This window comes from Podarcis tiliguerta (assembly GCF_965153285.1).
Source record: "Podarcis tiliguerta genome assembly, chromosome: 3".
NCBI lineage: Eukaryota > Metazoa > Chordata > Lepidosauria > Squamata > Lacertidae > Podarcis > Podarcis tiliguerta.
The window spans coordinates 61,845,495-61,863,980 of NC_139536.1; the positions used below are offsets into that span (position 1 = coordinate 61,845,495).

General features: G+C 43.4%; 1 protein-coding gene across 1 annotated transcript in view; it reads left to right on the forward strand.

The window, feature by feature from the left end:
- The window catches only part of LOC310674922 (uncharacterized protein), a 114,876-nt gene that overhangs the window by 59,996 nt on the left and 36,394 nt on the right, over positions 1–18,486 (forward strand). Inside the window, exon 14 of the mRNA XM_083434808.1 lies at positions 1,937–2,058. Within this exon, the coding sequence (XP_083290934.1) occupies positions 1,937–2,058 (122 nt within the window). The remainder of the gene's footprint in view (positions 1–1,936; positions 2,059–18,486) is intronic.

Consider the following 18,486-nt stretch of genomic DNA (forward strand, 5'->3'; position numbering starts at 1 on the left):
TGCTAGTCCTGCACAAAATAGACCTGTTGGAAGGGAATCAACATGACTTAGATTCATTGATTTCAGTGAGGGTACTCTGACTAGGAATTAGTTGACTTCCACCCGTTGAAATTAATGGGTCTACTCTGAGTATGACTAATGCAGGACACCACCCAATGGAATTACAAGCCTGGCATGCTTCTGAGGGACCACCCTTTCCAACCTCCACTGTCTGAAGAAAGGACGATCCTCCATGGCCAAACATTCCTAGGGACTGAAAACTAACATTCCAGAGAACTTACCACAAATTAAGTTTATTTTTGCCTTTCAAACTTCTGCATTTGGGTTGAAGAAAAGAATTTGCAACATCAGGGAGAAGAAATTAAGCCACATGCGCTGATGTTAGTAATGAAGACAGCAGGGAGTTCCGATAGATACATTTGATGTCAAAAGAAAATTACTCTTTGGTGAGACAGAAATTATCTCACTTGAATAATATTTTCCCTGAAGCTCTTTTCTCAAAACCGATGGCAGTCCTTCCAAAAAAAGAGAAAGAACAAGAGAGGTTCTTGGCATCCAAAAGGTCTTCCCAGATTTCTGAGTTTCCTTTTAATGCAATAAACTGTGTCCTAACAAAACACTTTCCGGAGAGCAGGTTTATGTTATTGCTAATCCAATAAAGGGAGAAAGGACAGGGCTAAGTTTTGTATATGGATCTAGCATATTGAAAAGGGGCAGAGCTCAGTATATTAGCAATGTCATCATATTTCAGTGAGTAATCATGCTGAATTAAAGCAGGCAATCATGAGCAGGGCAAAGCAAAACAAATACAGAAATATACTTATTGGCTCTGAAAAGTCAAAAAAGCTATTGGGCACCCACTTCAAGAGATGATTGGATAGATGTTTAGGACAATGGAATAAAGTGCCTCTTCACACAAAGTATAACTACCGTATTTCTCGCTGTATAAGACGCACCTAGTTTTTGGAGGAGGAAAACAAGAAAAAAAAATTCTGAATCTCAGAAGCCAGAACAACAAGAGGGATCGCTGTGCAGCGAAAGCAGCGATCCTTCTTGCTGTTCTGGCTTCTGGGATAGCTGCGCAGGCTGCATTCACTCCATAAGATGCACACACATTTCCCCTTACATTTTAGGAGGGAAAAAGTGAGTCTTATAGAGCAAAAAATACGGTAATAGTTGCAAGCGACTCCATGGATCCCTGATGTATTATGGGTTTTAGAAACTGTTGTCTTCTATACACAGTGGGCTTTGGGTAGAGTGATATAGTGTAGTAGTAGATGAGAGCCTATTCTCTCAATGTGCTTACTTCCGTATAATCTTGCTCAGTCAACAAATATAATATGAAGTGGTCAACTGTACTGTTCACTTGTGTCTTGGAAAGTGGGCTTCAACTGTTTCAAATACTTGACTGGAATAAGCAGAAGTACCCAAGACATCCTGTGATAAATAAGGGCATTGTACTTTATGAACAGACTGTTTCCCTCATAAGCTGCTTAAATTCTTTTCTAATGTTTCAGTTCCATTTTTTAAAAAGCCATTAAAATTACAACATGGGTAGCACAGAGGATGATGACAATATGAGGCCAGGGACTGTTTGAAAGACTAGCAAGTAGCTGCCCTGAATTGTAATCCTCAACAGGATTAGTGATCTGGTTTGTCTCCTTATTTAAATATCACCATCTCCTGCAGTTAAATAATAAACCTTCTTCATGTTCAGCCCTTTTTTAAAACTGGCTTACTTTGACAAATTTATAAGCACTGAGGTCTGTCTAGAATTAGTTCCAAGGTCTTCTTGCTCTCATTCTCTTTCCTGCTCCCCAAACTGCATTCTAGAATTTTTGCTGCTGAAGCAAAAGCCTTGTGAAAAAGGAAACTCTGAAGCAAAACATTACCAAATATGTCTGCTCTCCTGCCCATGTCTTTTTTATTTCCACAGGAAAAGCCTCCAGACACTGGTGAAGACAGGCTAACCAATGAACAAGCAGCAGAGGCTCTCGTCACTGGGAAACAGGAGGGCGAGCGCCTGCCAAGAGCTGGTCTCACGAAGAGGAAGCCCTTGTAGGTACCACAGTCAGCTAGAGTAAAAGGGACACTGTCAGCTGAAACGTCAGCATAGTCAAAGCGTATCTGTTTGAAATTGTGGCCTACCTTCGGGAATGTCTCTTATTTTCCTAGCCAACTTCTCCCACTCTTAAAAAAAAAGTTCTCTTTTTCTTTTCACTTCGCAGTCAGACACATGCACCATGTGCTCTTGTTTCTTCTCTGCTTTGCATACAGAAGGTCCAAAGTTCAATTCTCAGCATCTCCCAGTAGGGCTGGGTGAACCTTCTGTCTAAACCCATGGATAGCCTCTGTCAGAAGATGGTCCAATGGTCTGACTTGGTTTGAGGCAGCTTTCTGTGTTCCTGTGTACCCCCTTCTTCATTTAATTTAAATCCATTACTTATAGCCTTACTCTGTTGGGCAACAGAAAAGAAGTCTCTGTCCTCTTGTGGCAGCCTTTTAGGTACTCATCCTCCTCTCCTCTGGTGTTCTTCGGTTCTCCAGGCTGAAATATGCCCAGTTCCTTTACCCTACCTTGTAGGAGGACACTTATTTATTTATTTTTACCCCAAAACCATCTTTGTACACCTATGAACAATTTGTTTACATCTTCCTTAGCACGGAAAAATATTGTCAGTTTTCTTTTAGAATGCTACATGAGCATTTAGAAAATTTATTTTCTAATTGCTTGCTTATGCAGTTATGTAACTGGATGCTAAAAGCAAATAATTTGGTTTGAGATCTTGGACCCCATCAGTCTTAAAGGTAATGGGAAGAAGAAGGGATAGGACAAAATGTGGAACTCAAATTCTCTGAGCTTAGGTAGCTCCTACCTGTCTACCAGATCCTTTAAATTGTGATGGGCAGAGCCCGGCTGCAGTCTGGAAGGGGGGAGTGGATTCAATGCTTGTTGATAAGTGCATCTCCTCCATGTGCTATTTCCTTCCTCATGCAAGCCAGCCATGCAACTGCAGGAGAGGACACTGGTGTCAGAGCAGGAGTTCCCCAGGCCTACCTCGTCCAAGCTCCTTTCTTACTCCCCAAATATACTGTAAATTGCAAATTTAAAGGACAGTGGGATAAGTTGAGTGCACACCCATATATGCAGTCAAGTTGAAATACAGCCTATTGGTGATGCATTTCTTTTAGTAGAAGCCACACAGTTTTGTATCCAAGTACTAATTCTGCAGAAATCAGTGCCATATAATTATAAAATATCTGCTCTCAAATGGACATTTGGAAGCCCATCTAAATGCAGATGTTGTCAGCAAAGCTGTTCTGTTAGACAGCATCTGTTCTCAGATGCACATTTTGATGTGCATCTGATTTAACCTGGCACAAACCATGAACATTTTTTCATGGGTCTAAGCTTGTTACATATTTATTCAAGGAAAAAGCCTCTGCTACAAAGAATTTACACTGTTGTTCCAGCTTGCCCTGCATGGCTTTAGGTATTGGGATGAAGCTGTGATCTGAAAATTACTTTTTCCATATATTTATGAGTGTTTTTGAGTGCATATATGATGCTATTAGAATAACAAAATCTGCATGTCCACTTTGAGTTTATTTTGGTCTCTGCATGGTGCTCCACACCACTCAAAAAGTAAACATGACAGACACAACATCTAACATCTGTATTTAGTAACGCCTCTGTTCACAGCATCAGCAAAACGCAGCCTGGGGCTGCTTTTTATGTAGAGGCACTTTTTACTAAAAATAGATATGTTCTCCCTCCCCTTTGAATGTGTCCATTTCTGCACAGTGGGGACATCACACAAAGGGGGGGAAATGGCACCAAATTGCACATGCCAATTTGCTCTGAGAGTTAACTCTCCACAAGTTAATTCTTCCAGTCCTGTGCTGCCAGAAAAAGAAGAGCCTGTGTAAAGTTCCTTGTATGTTTCTTTGGAAGAGTGATTCCTTAGTATCTCTCGGCAGTTTCTTTGAGCTGCTCTTTGCTGGAACTTTTAGGGTCCATCACTATTTTGAGGTAGGATTGAACCACTTACTGGCAAATTTGGGTTATGCCATTAAAGTGGATTTGGTGCTCTTGCTCAACAAACCTGTTCCCCCATCCCAAAAGGAGAGTGGGAGTTTTTCTGATAAAGGAGAGGGCAGGAAAGTATATTGAAAAGTATGGGTTAGGCGTAGGATTGCTTGAAGTGATAGCATGCCAACAAACAAATCAGAATAAATGTTTAATCAACAGATGATCAGGAAGTGAACTAAATTTCCCTTCCTAATTATTATGCTGGACATTGACTAAGGCGGGTGAATACTCTCCATTTCCCCTTTGCTTTAGCTGGCACAAATGTAGATGTGAGCTTGTGTGTTTGGTTTTAATGGTTTGGTTTCTTTGTTTCCATGAGTTCACAGGCCAAAGAGGCAGTAGGGAAGAGAACAAGGCCCCTCCCTTCTCATGCAAGTTATTTCAAACTATTAGATGCTTGTCTCCAGTAAAGTAACTCTTATCTTAAAGCATCTTCCTATCACATCCAAACCAAGTGGCCTGTAATAAACATGAATGCCACCACAGTTACTTGGACATGTGGGCGTGTACTGGAGAAAGTGCATCCCACATTATGTGGGCATAGAGGATTTTCAGACCTTACTCTTAACCCAGGCCTCCTCAAACTCAGCCCTCCAGATGTTTTTGGCCTACAACTCCCATGATCCCTAGCTAGCAGGACCAGTAGTTAGGGATGATGGGAAATGTAGTCTCAAAACCTCTGGAGGGCCAGGTTTGAGGAAGCCTGTCTTACCCAGATAGATGGGGCTCATCAACTTGGGAAGGTAGCTCATATAGGAAAAGGAAAACCCTGATCCTAAACATCCACTGCCATGAGGCATGTTTTCTGGGAGAAGAAAAAGTTAAGGAGTAAATACTGCTAAAATATGGAGTGGAGTCCTCAAGGTGACTTGGACGCCTCCTTCTGGCAACTCCTGCAGCCAAGTTGGTGCCAGATATATTGCTCTGCTTTTCTTTGGACCACATCAGCAAGGACAAGGGGGGTGTCTTGTCAAGTGGGCTGACCAGGATCTCCATTCACACTGCCCAGGCTTGTGACCCAGGGAGGTCACTTCAGTGTTGCTAATGCAAGATTTAACTTCACCCCTGGAGGAGCACTCCATTGTCTCTCGAGACCAGACAGATGCCAACAACAACTCTTAGCCAATACAAAGATCGCCGTTTATAAGTTCCAGCTATGCCTGTCATTTCCTATTAATTGTAGTCCTATGTGGAATCCTATTTCCTGTCTGCATCATTTTTTGTTTCTGAGTAGAAAGTTGCGGAGAGAAATAAATTATTGGGGTGGGGGACTGGTTGAGTTCACAGTGTTCCTTCAGGGCCTTGCCTTGCTTAGATGCTTTACTCTGGCACTTGTCCAAGTATGGCTTAGATAAAAATAGCCAGGGCTAAATATTTACCTCTCTTCTAGTAGACGAAACTCAGTATCAACCTTCTCACTGTGCAAATCCCGGGATTTACCAATGTTTGTCAGCTGGAATTCTTTCAGAGGTCCAATCTGATGAAAGCCCAAATAAATGATTACTTCAAGGCAGAGTTTCACAAGATGTTACAAGGGATTAGAGCAGGACTGAGCACAGGGATGCCATTTTTGGCAGCAGTCGTGTATCTCCATAACATCTAGTTATGACCCAAATCTGTTAGAATCACAGATTCCAAACTGTGTTGCTGGGAAACATATCAGGGTTTCCCCAATAAGAAGATTAGTAGTGGACAAAATTTCCTGCACGTATGTATGGGGAGAAATTCAATTCCGTTCACATTTAAAAGCAAACCTACCTGATTCACACCTTCCAAAACAATGCACAAACCAAATTACAGCTAGCCTTTGAAGTTCATACTTCTTTGAATTTTGGGACAGTTTTCTGTTCATCTGTCTGTCCCTCCTTCCTTTCCTCTTTAATTTGCAAAGGCCGATATAAATAAAGCTCAGTTTGCCTTTCCATTTACATCTCTGCCATGGTTATGTAACTGGCACACCTTGTTGCCATAACAGCTGCTGCTTTCAGTCTAACCCTTAACAAACAGTTCTACCCATCAGGCTGGGGAAACTCTTATATTGGCATTTCTGAATTTAGAGAGCCAGTTATGTTGCTGCTGTCTTCTGGTTATGCACCTCCCCATTCCACTGCCCCATATGCACACCTTTTACATGCCCACATGGTCTCTCCTCTACATTTGGACTTCTGTGCCTGGTTCAGGAAAGCCGCAGTGAATTTCTGCTCCTTGAACTTTGTTTTCTTGGATTTCTCTCCACATCCATTTCCCACTCCAGACTCATAATATTTTTCAGACTCTGAACAATGGATTAGCTGTTCTCTCCAAGTAGGTTTCCAGAAACAGGCTTTAGAGTTTTGCCATCTGTTTATCTTTCTTAGTATTCCAGTGAGTAGCTCCTTTATAAACTTTGCATGCAAATAACACCAAAACACTGAAAGGAGTTGTTTGTTTTTACTTCTGAGGTGGCTACCATTGCACGTGAGTATCCGTGTGGGCAGCAGATCACAGAAGCGGTGACAAAGGTGACAAACATTACTTTGGGTCAGCAATGAGACGTGCTTTATTTATGAGATACAAGGAACACAGCCTGGGGGGGGGGGAGGAACACTAGCCACTCACAATTTTAAGATATGGGGTGACAGTTTTAACTGGATCATAGGGCCAAAAAGGGCAGGGGAAACATCCAGATGCCCTTTTTCTTGTGCATTCATGATGATTGGTGCTCATGATGGTATCAGAGAGGTCATATGCGACCTGATGGAGGACAGGTTTCTGCACAGCACTACTTGTTCCACAGAGATCCTGAGGGATTACCACCATATAAATCACACTGTCCTTCATTATAAGGACTGGCTAACACAGCGGGTGGTGCTGTGGGTAAAACCTCAGTGCCTAGGACTTGCCGATCGTATGGTCAGCGGTTCGAATCCCCGCGGCGGGGTGAGCTCCCGTCATTCGGTCCCAGCTCCTGCCCACCTAGCAGTTCGAAAGCACTCGTAAGTGCAAGTAGATAAATAGGTACCGCTTTATAGCGGGAAGGTAAACGGCGTTTCCGTGTGCTGCGCTGGTGCTGGCTCGCCAGAGCAGCTTCGTCATGCTGGCCACGTGACCCAGAAGTGTCTCCGGACAGCGCTGGCCCTTGGGCTCTTTGAGTGAGATGGGCGCACAACCCTAGAGTCGGACACGACTGGCCCGTACGGGCAGGGGTACCTTTACCTTTAACAACATCCTATCTTATTCCCCAGTTTTACAAATTCATACCTACTAAAGTTCCTGACCAAGTTCCTGAGAGCCAGTATAGTGTAGTGGTTAAGAGCGGTAGACTTGTAATCTGGGGAACCGGGTTCGCGTCCCCGCTCCTCCACATGCAACTGCTGGGTGACCTTGGACCAGTCACACTTCTCTGAAGTCTCTCACCCCCACTCACCTCACAGAGTGTTTGTTGTGGGGGAGGAAGAGAAAGGAGAATGTTAGCCGCTTTGAGACTCCTTAGGGTAGTGATAAAGTGGGATATCAAATCCAAACTCTTCTTCTTCTTCTTCTTCATATTTGGCAAATGAACCCCACATGTGAATTATTGTGAGGTGATCTCAAGGATATGAAGTTTTCCTACAGTTTTCTGGTAAACAAATCAAAGCAAGGGATTCAGCATTCAGCTGAGAAGGATATCAGCTGCTCAAAAGCGTTGACAGTGGGACTGCTCACATGCCATTTAGCTTGGGAGGTCTTCAATTTGTAGATCTGCTTACCCATTATCACTGACTTGTGGCAAGACATTGCCTCACTCTCTGGCTTCTGTAGGGCTGCTGACATTACTGCTTCCAAACGCCCCCCCAAACAATGACGTGATTATTTTTGTTTTTATTTTTAGTACATCATTTGCACAGATGGGAGATGTGGTAGTCTTGTATCATTAGTTACACCCATATCGTGTATAAAGATCAGAGTTCCTGTCCTTTGCTATTTTGTTTGCTTCACAAGATTCATGAGGGTTTGAAATATTTGTAAACATGTTTCTCAGATTGCGTTGCTGGCATTCAGAAAGCAAGCTGGATACACAGTAAAATGGTCTTCATCTGTTTTCCTTTTTTGCAGCAGAACTGTTAGTCTGGTAATTCTGAGCATTCCCCACTCCAAGTGAATGGTTCTTTTTCTCAGGGCTGGATACGATGGGGAGGCAGGCCTCAGGATCATGACATCCCCCTGGGCCAGTGACCTTTGATCTTCTCCCTGTGAAGGGCCATGCCCACTGATAAGAACATAAGAGGAGCCAAGCAGGATCAGGTCAGTGGCCCATCCTGTTCTCACAGTGGCCAACCAGATGCCTGTGGAAAACCTGCAAGTGCAAGAACAGTCTCCCTTCCAGCTACATAATGATGGGTGCTATCTAAACAAATCCATATTTATATTTTAAGGTTTGGACTCAACAGAGTCACTGGCTGGACACTCAGGGGTGGTGGTCAGATACTGATACATGGGCACCAGGTGAAGTAGGGTTGGAGATAACTTGCAAGAAGGGTTCCATGGTCTGGGGGACTCTGTAGCAGCCAGGAGACAAGAGTTAGAGGCAGGAGAAGCTGCAGGATTGGAGAGTGAAGGACACTTGATGCAGGAGGAGGGAGAGATAAGTAAGGCTGGTGTAGACACAAGGGCTTCCTCACCTCCTCCTCCTGCCCCTACTTCTCCTGCTCCACTGTCTCCCAGGACCAGGTGAGAATTGTAGAGGGATGAGCAGAAGCAGGTTACACACAGATGTAATCTTTGCCTGCTTACACACAGCTCGGGTGGGGAAGATGGATAAGCTGAAGTTGGGATGGTGCCTCTCTTTTGCTGCAACTGCCTCATCGAGTGCACACCTAGGAGTAGTTGAGAATCATAGGACTGATAGACGTGCTTTTCCCCAACTTATAAGTGTACTTTAGACAACAACAAGTTAATTCCTCATTTTGTACATTCCTTGACTGACAGCGCCGTGACACGGAATGACTTCTGCTTGCTTCCCCTCCACTCCTCCCTCTGTGTGCACCCCACATCCCCTCAAATCTTCTCCATAGGGGTGCAGGAAACTAAGAGCAGATGGGGGAATTGCAGAGGTGCATGCAATACATGGAGGTGGAAATTAAGTTCTGTTGCACGTGGAAGGCATTCTGCTTGTGCAATAACTAGTTGGATTCAAGTCTGTGACACGGTTTTTCAAGTAGCGGTTGCTACCACAAAATAACCGCAGGTAACAGGGGACGTCATGCCTCGGAGGCACAGTCTGTTACGAACACACGGAGGAATTGTGCAGCTTGGGATCAGGAAACATTTTGTTCCCTGATTTTGCTTTCTCACTTTCTTCAGGCCACATTCCCAGCCAGAAGAAAGTGAATTTCTGCCAGAACATAATGGATTTTAATCACTCTCATATTCAAACATAGGGTATGCTAAAAAGGGGGGAAGGGGGGGATCTACCAAGCCTTCTACTTAGTTGTGGTTTGATTATTTGCTACGATGAACAATAAACCAGAAGAGCGACATTTCTTTTATAATACTGTAAACTTAAATGACATTTTGGTTAAATAATCTGACAATGAGGGAAATGATCCGGCTGCAGCTCCTTTCTATAAACTCCAAAGAGCAAACAATGATCTCATCGATACTGCAGTTGCTTGCCAATGGTAGTGGCAATGAGCAATTTGTAAGTGCAGGAAGCAAAACTCACCCCAGTGAAAAGTTCAATGAAATCAACAGTACTCCACCAAAAGGAGACTTTCCCGTCTATCTAGAGTACAGTGCTTGTATATATTTCAGGAGTTTGCAGATGTATGATGCTTTTAAACTGACCTGAGCTATTACATATGAAGGTTGAGTTGAGTTAGACCATTAGCCACCCAGTCCAGTATTGCTAGCAATGTCTGGCAGACACTTTCCATGGTGTCAGGCAAGGGTCTCGTCTCTCCAAGCCCTGCCTAGAGATTGCCAAGACCTTCTGTGCATAAAATAGATGTTCTGTCACTGAGCAATGGCCCTGCCCCATCTAAGATGGAATGGACCATATAAAAGCCTGCCTTATAATATTACAGATATTAAAAGTGGAAAGGGTTGAACAAAAGGGTAAGAAGCGTCTTGAACTACACAAGGCCACAACCGGCCTAGTCCGAATGATTGCATGTTACCTCCAGGAAGTAGAAGCAACACACCTCTGAATACCAGTCCTAGGGAACAACAGTGGAAGAGGGCAATTGTATCCAGGAGCTTCTTGTTGGCTCTCCATAAAGTTTATGGCATAAGCATCTAGTTGGTCATTGTGGGGAACAGGATGCTGGACTAGACAAACATTTGGTTTGATCCAGCTCTTATGACCAGCTCACTGCAGCCATGCTAATGCAGCTATCAGGGTTTGGCCCTAAAAGGTGGTCTATAAATATTATGAATGGATGGATGGATGGATGGACAGAAACCCTGGACCCACCCCCTCTTGCAATGATGATGTAAACGTTGCCAAGGCTTCTGGACACTGCAGAATCATGCTGCAAAAATGCAGTTGGTGGATAAGCCAAAGTAAGTCTTCACTGCTTGTGCTGTATCAGTTTTGCCATTGGGGCCTACTGGAATAGGTCCAGTCCAATACAACTTGCACACCATAAGTTGCAATCTAAATATATAATTAAACCATTACAGCAGTACCTTGGTTCTCGAACACCTTGGTACTCGAACATTTCAGCTCCCGAACACCGAAAACCCAGAAGTAAGTGTTCCGGTTTTTAAATGTTTTTCGGAAGCCGAACGTCCAATGTGCTTGTAGGTTATTTTTCTGGGGTGCCTGCACCAATCGGAAACAGCACCTTGGTTTTCGAATGTTTCAGAAGTCGAACGGACTTCCCAAACAGAGTACTTTCGAGAACCAAGATACCACTGCATTTAAAAATAATGACAATATTTTGATATTTTGAATTAACCTACCTATCATTATCATATTTATATCCCGCCCACCTGGCTGTCAGTGTTTGTAAAAAGCGAAAAAAAGAAGGAAAGGGTTCTGACCTCCCTTTGTCTCTTCAGCCTGGTCCTCGGACCCTTGTCGGCACAAAAGAGTCCACGAGAATATCCTTGCAGAGTTTTATTCTTAAAAGTCGTTGTGCAAAAGCGACTGACACACAACAACACTACCAGCAACCAACCAACCCAAACACCAGCCTCAGCTGCAAACTAACATTTCTCACTTATATATACAACTTGGTGCAGACCGCTGAGTCATGCTGACCCAGCTTTATTCGCATTAAAGAAACAGCAGCCATTTTAGCCGTGACACTGGCTGGGTTTCCCCAGCCACTCTGGGTGGCTTACAATACATTAAAAATTGTAAAACATTAGACATTAAAAATTTCCCAATACAGGGTTGCCTTCAAATGTCTTCTAAAAGTCAGATAGTTGTTTATTTCCTTGATGAGAGGGTGTTCCACAGGGTGAGCGCCACTACCAAGAAGGCCCTCCGCCTGGTTCCCTGTAACTTCACTTCTCACAGTGAAGGCCCTCGGAGCTGGGAGTACCAGACAGGCATCTGATATTTAACCATGGCAGCAGGTGTGGATATTGGTTCCCCATTTTGTAAGAAATGCAATCCTTCGTTAGATAGAAGGTTCCACTCCAGCTGCTGCTATCTGATTAGGATAGGCAGTGGATTGTTTTATGTTGTGAGGTATTGTTAAGGGATTCCTGTCCAAAAGGTTTGCATTAGTCTATCTCTGTTATCTTTGTCCATAGAGTTTTCTTGGCAGGGATACTGGAGTGGCTTGCTGGTTCCTGCTCCCGGTGGATCACATTTGGTCAAAACTGTCCACTATGACCTGTCCATCTTGGGTGGCCCTGCACGGCATAGCTCATAGCTTCTCTGAGTTATTCAAGCCCCTTTGCCACGGCCACCTCATGAGAAGACTCCCTGGAAAAGACCCTGATGTTGGGAAAGATGGAGGGCACAAGGAGCAGGGGGTGACAGAGGACGAGATGGTTGGATAGTGTTCTCGAAGCTACCAGCATGAGTTTGACTAAACTGCGGGAGGCAGTGGAAGACAGAAGTGCCTGGCATGCTCTGGTCCTTGGGGTCACGAAGAGTCTGACACGACTAAATGACTAAACAACAACAAAATCTCTGTTATCATTCAACAACAGCCACATAGGTGAATACCAAGCCCATTCAAATAGATTTATTGATGGGGCACCTTCTACTGCATATCAAATTTATACTTAAGATCCACTGAAAACAATGCGACTACACAGATGTATGTGCATATTGGCACTAGCCTGGGATGCAGGTGTGAGAAGAAACTACCACCAGATTTTGCTATGCAGTTATTTGTAATATTCAGAGAATTTCCTCACAATGAACATTTGGAAGCATGGGCTTTTTGTTCTGCTATTAGCATAACTTACTGGGGCTGGGGAGTGGGGGGAAAGAAATCCCAGCTTCTGATAAACCTGTGGAGAATGAAATGTCTGGGTTTAAATGAGCTTTTGTGGTAAACGTCACTTGGCTATTTTCTGATTCGTCTGCTAATGAGCTGGTTTTGCAGTGACTTTTCTAAGTTGATATTCCTGGAGGGCCCTTGACATTCCATGAATATTTTGTTTTTATTTTTTAGAAAAATGTTTTTGCTGCCTCATGGTCACTTTCCAGTTGCAAATCTTTCATTCAGATGCTAAACAGATGGACAGGTTTTAATTAGCTGGAGTCTGATTGCCAAGGAGACCTCCTTATTTAAACCCAACAAGAGAGTCTGCTTTCAAATCCAAATGTGCCCATAAAAGACAGCTTTATACTAAGGAGGGAGCAATAGTTTTATCACTGTGTGGTCATTAACACAGTTCACATGGGTTAAGTTGGGAAAAGACTTGTGATAATATTCATGCTTTGCTCCCCATTATAGCCCATTTGTTGCCAGTCTGCCAGGGAAACTAAATCTCTCTTTTGCAAAAGCACAGGAAACAGTTGGCATTGGTCTCCAAGCATTTTAATTTAGCCTCTCTTGAAGTTGCTGTACCTATATTTTTAGTATGTTGCCCTTGGCATTTTGCATCCTGAGGGGCAGTTATAAAAATAATAGCAAGCAACCTAACTTGTTTTTATACCGTTGAGAACAGTCCAGCCTTCTGGCCACGTAGGCCCTGGCCTAGGAGGTGTTGAATGACCTTTCCCCCTCCTAGTGGTAGTGAAGGTCAAAGTAGGAACCGAAAAACAGTGCTGTAATTCACAACATTTCAGTTTCCCTGAACACAGCCCTGGAGAAAAAGCACTTTTGTCTAGAAGTCACTTTAAATGAATTCTTTTTATACCATATCCTAGCTGAATGTAGCAACACAAGATCACCTGAAGTATTATTTAACAGCAAAGTAGGTGTGCATAAACTTCACAAAAGGTACTCTAAATCTCACAACACTGGATCCTAAATAAATTTAAGTAACTTTCACCCATAATTTCCCATGATGCCTATCAAGTCAACAGCAAGCATTCCACGCAGTCATTTAAAAGTGAACCTACTTAATTCACACTTTCTGAAAGAATACACGAACCAAAACACAGCCATCCTTCAAAATTCGGACTCTTTCTTGAATTTTGCAATGCCGTTCTCCATCCCCATAATGTGTGCAAAAATGCATATACTAGGATAAAGCGTGTAATAAAATGTATATATTGAAAATAGTATTCAAAATGCATTTTATCAGGGGAATTTGCTTTGCAAAAATGTTGATATTGGAATAAATTCACACATGTTGGTGAATTTTTGTGAGGTTTTCTTTATTAAACACATCACAAAGTGCTGTGGAATGTGGAGAACTGAGCCTGGAGAGTTACTAGCACAATGGTAGCCTATCGTTCGAGTGCTTCTGCTGTTGCATGTACATCTGGGGCTGGCCCTGGTGGCAATTCCTTCTCTGAATTCCCAGCCCTATTTCTTGAAGAAGGGGGGTCTAACCATAGGGTTATGAGACAGCCCATCGTTTTGGAGTTGGCAACCCACTTGGCTTTCTACCCATGTTTTGCGACTGTAGTTACCTTAGATACTCATGACTCCTGGATGGGAGAAGGCTGCTGCGTTGAGTTCCATAATGGAAGAAAGATGGAATATGAATACACTAAAATGAACAGATAAAAATGAACAAGAAAGGGTATATAAATCAGAGATTTCAAAGGTTCCTGGACACGATTCACTGTATTTCAGAGCGTTAGATTTCTGGCAAATGTATTTCCCCACATTACTGCTTTTCCCGTAACCTGGAACTGATCCCGAGAGTTAAACAGGACCCATTTGTGATGTATGGGCACACTTTATTTGAGATCCTATGTGATGCTAGGGATAGCAGTATTGACCTTGTCAGAATCTCTCCACAGTTAAAATGAAAACATGAACCCATCTCAACCGGAAAACAATAAAGGTCATTTTGCCTTCTGGAAATGTTTTGCAGTAGCTGTAATCTTTTGTTGCCATTGACAGAAAATAAGCAGCTAACCAGTAAACAATAATGCTTTCAATTAGTCATTATGATCATTCTCTGGGAGTGCTAATGTCATTTTGCTACAGAAAAAGAACATTAAGTGCCAGCAATGATCAGTTTATCCCAGCTTATTCTTCCACTAAAGCTCTTTAATGCAGGAGTTTTATTTCTTCTTATTCCTTTTGCATTTGTACTGTGCGTAGGCCTTAAGTCTTCCAAATCCTTTGGATGATCACATGGATTTACAAAGAATGGAAATCTAACACATGCTGAAGATCTTTTTTTCTAATATTTAAAATGACTAACTAATGGTGGTGTGTGTATATTTAATGGAAGTATTTGTTTTGCATGAAAACTGAAGGGAATATTGAAAAAAATGGTGTGTGCATTTTGCTGTGAAATAGTTACTTTTGTTCTTAATGTTAGGCTGACTGCCATGTGTGCAAACTTCCAGAGTCCACCCAGAGGACTTCACTATATAGGCAGTAAAGGGACCCCTGACCATTAGGTCCAGTCAGGACCGACTCTGGGGTTGCGGCGCTCATCTTGCTTTATTGGCCAGCATATAGCTTCCGGGTCATGTGGCCAGCATGACTAAGCCACTTCTGGCAAACCAGAGCAGCGCACGGAAATGCCGTTTACCTACCTGCCGGAGCGGTACCTACTTATCTACTTGCACTTTGACGTGCTTTCGAACTGCTAGGTTGGCAGGAGCAGGGACCGAGCAACGGGAGCTCACCCCGTTGAGGGGATTCGAACCACCAACCTTCTGATCGGCAAGTCCTAGGCTCTGTGGTTTAACCCACAGCACCACCCGCGTATCAATGCAATAAATAAATACATGGTGTTCAGTAGCAGATGGCATGGTGGAGCAGCAATGCTCACCTGACCTCTGGTTTGTTGAGTTACTGCTGCTTATTAGGTCAGTGGGGATACAATGGTGGGGTTAATGCAGTGCAAATGCCCTGGTTGAGCCAATCTAATGGTCCCACCAGTGCAACTGCATCACACCAACATCACTGCCGCTCCCCCTCTACTTCCCCATCAGTAGCAGCAATGTGACCTCCGTTTTTGATACTACTAACTACTATACTTCTTATACCAAATAATCACTACAATTCCCACCTTTGCCCCAAATTAGAAGAGGTAGGGACCATATTTAGGTGGCCCAGATACACCAAACTCACTTAAGCACATACATCAGAGCCTCTTTGTATAGCCTAGTTGCAGACTGTACGCACTCGTTGAGCAGATCTGCAACAGAAGCCTACTTCACTGTGCAGATTGACTGCTCATCTGGGACCCAATGGATGGGCCAGATTTGTCTTTTGATAATGATTATGGGGCTGGGCATCTCAATAAAGCAGGCACAACAAAACAATTTCTTTTTTCATAAATGTATGGAGAGTTGGCAGGGGGGCAGAAAATGCAGGACAAACCTTTGGATACCACTACCCTTACAGTAGCTGCTATCACCACCAAGGCTGAGAGAGCATAACCCTCATGAAGGCAAAGGGAGGGGGAGATGATGATGATTATGGGGACACTGTACTAGATTATTCAGCAGGGTGACTTAAGGACATGGCATCTGCTTTCCTTGTGAATGTTCTGGCTAGAACTGAATCCCTTTATTAATGTATTTTGAAAGCTTATAGACTAAAATTTCCTGTGATCCTCCTCACATTAAGGCATTTGTCCCACACACAAGGAACTACCTAATCTTTACAGATGCTCCATTGTAAGCCTTTGCGCCAGATCCCTACGGCTGTCCTGTTTCACATAATGCTCTAATTGAAAGGCACGATTTCAAAACCTCTTGATGAGATCATGATGCATGTTTTTAAAAAAGTGTGCTAATAAAACAAAGAAAGTCTGAGAGGCGCGGGTAGGATGATTTTTCTGCTTGTTTGGATTACAGAAGGGATTTTCAAAATACTTCAACACTGACCTCACTGCAGAAAAGCATCCATGCAGTAGAATACCACTTTAAGTCTCGTTCGAGAATAGCCATAGTCTTCTTATTGTTTGTGTCCCAGCTTTCACCCTCACTCTCACCCAAGGGCCAAGGGCCAAGGGTTGAGATGAAGGTTTGTGCATATGTAGCTGGACTGAATAATGGCCACTTTATTCAATGGTAGATCAAGCCTGCAGAGGGAAACAATAGGTGTGGGAGCTGACCACAAACCAGGAAAAAAACCCCAGCTATAAGGGTGTCACAGAACCATAGAATTGTATAGTTGCAAGGGAGCAGGAGAGTCACCTAATCCACCCCACTGCAATGCAGGAATCTTTTTCCCAACATGGGGCTTGAACCTGTGACAATTGAAATTAAGGGTCTCATGCTGTGCCTGCTGAGCTATCTATACTTTGTAGTCCAAACCCTGCCAGGTCAGAGGCAGTGAATCTGCATATCCAGATTATTCAGCCACACTCTGAACATGAGTAAGGATACGTGCTGCATCACCACCCCACAGGGCTCCAAAACTCCAGACTGATAAGGCAACTTTGCATCGGAGGTGGTCCTGTCTTGTCTCTGGCCCTACAGCCCTGAGCTGTAGGCTTCAGAAGCTGCCAATCACCCTCAAAGGAGCCTAAGTGTGTGTGTGGGGGTGTCAACAAGCTCCCCTATTGGGCTCCCCTTCCTGAACCTTCCTGCCAAGGTGACCAAGTCAGCCTCTCAGCCAATCAAAAATTAACAGCCAGATAGCCACAGCCTCCCACCTGGACGTATGGCACCTAGAGTAATTTTAAAATAACCCCCCCCCAGCCCAAAGACTTATTAATTTTTGGGAGATGTTCCTCCAAAAAACCCTCAACAACTTAACCCCAACTTAGCCGCCAAAAAAAAGGTTGGCATCTTTGTCCAGATTTTCACTTTTGGGAATTTGGCAACCCTAATATACTCACGGTATGGAGCAGGCTGGGGAAACCCTTTGCATGCATGGTATGTGCTCTGTCACGGAGCTCTGGCCCCTCCCCTGCATTCCTTTATCTGCATAGCCACACCCTCTTTTGCATTTCTTGGATTGTGTACACAGCATTCATAAAGCATCCTCCCCAAAAAGAATCCTGGGAACTGTAGTTTATTGAGAGTGCTGGGAGTTGTAGCTCTGTGGGAGGTTAACTATATTTCCCAGGATTATTGGTGGTTGTGGGAAGTATGCATGCAGCCCTAGTCACATCAGTCTGGGAAACCCAGGGATACACCTTCTATATAAGAAGAAGAAGAAGAGTTTGGATTTGATATCCCGCTTTATCACTACCCGAAGGAGTCTCAAAGTGGCTAACATTCTCCTTTCCCTTCCTCCCCCACAACAAACACTCTGTGAGGTGAGTGGGGCTGAGAGACTTCAAAGAAGTGTGACTGGCCCAAGGTCACCCAGCAGCTGCATGTGGAGGAGTGGAGACGCAAACCCAGTTCCCCAGATTACGAGACTACCGCTCTTAACCACTACACCACACTGGCTATATTATTTTCTTCAGCAGCTCTTGCCATTTTTCAGTGTTTTTTTCCTCCTTTGTTGTTTGATTCCAGTGCCTTCTCAAGAGACATCTGTTCACACTGACTTTTCCTCTTTCTCTATATTTTCTTTCTTTTACTCCTAATGTATTGTGTAAAGTCTTGTAGACTACAAGCTTGCAAGCAGGGCATGCTTTTATTTTTTATTTTTGTTAGCAAATGCTAATGATGATGATGTTAGCAACAGTAAGAGAAACGTGGTAGCCTTTGTTGTTTTCCCAGACTTTTCCTAAAGGATTTCAGGCAACTGTTTTATCTTACAAAGCTGCTCCCCATCGCTGGGGATTTTCAAGGATTGAGTCAACATTGGAAAGAGCCTGTTTATGTGTGACTTAAAACAGATTGACATGAACTTCATACAAGACCTTACGTTTGGTGTATTTGACCTCAAATTCTTTTGGCCCCCGAATAACAATGCATC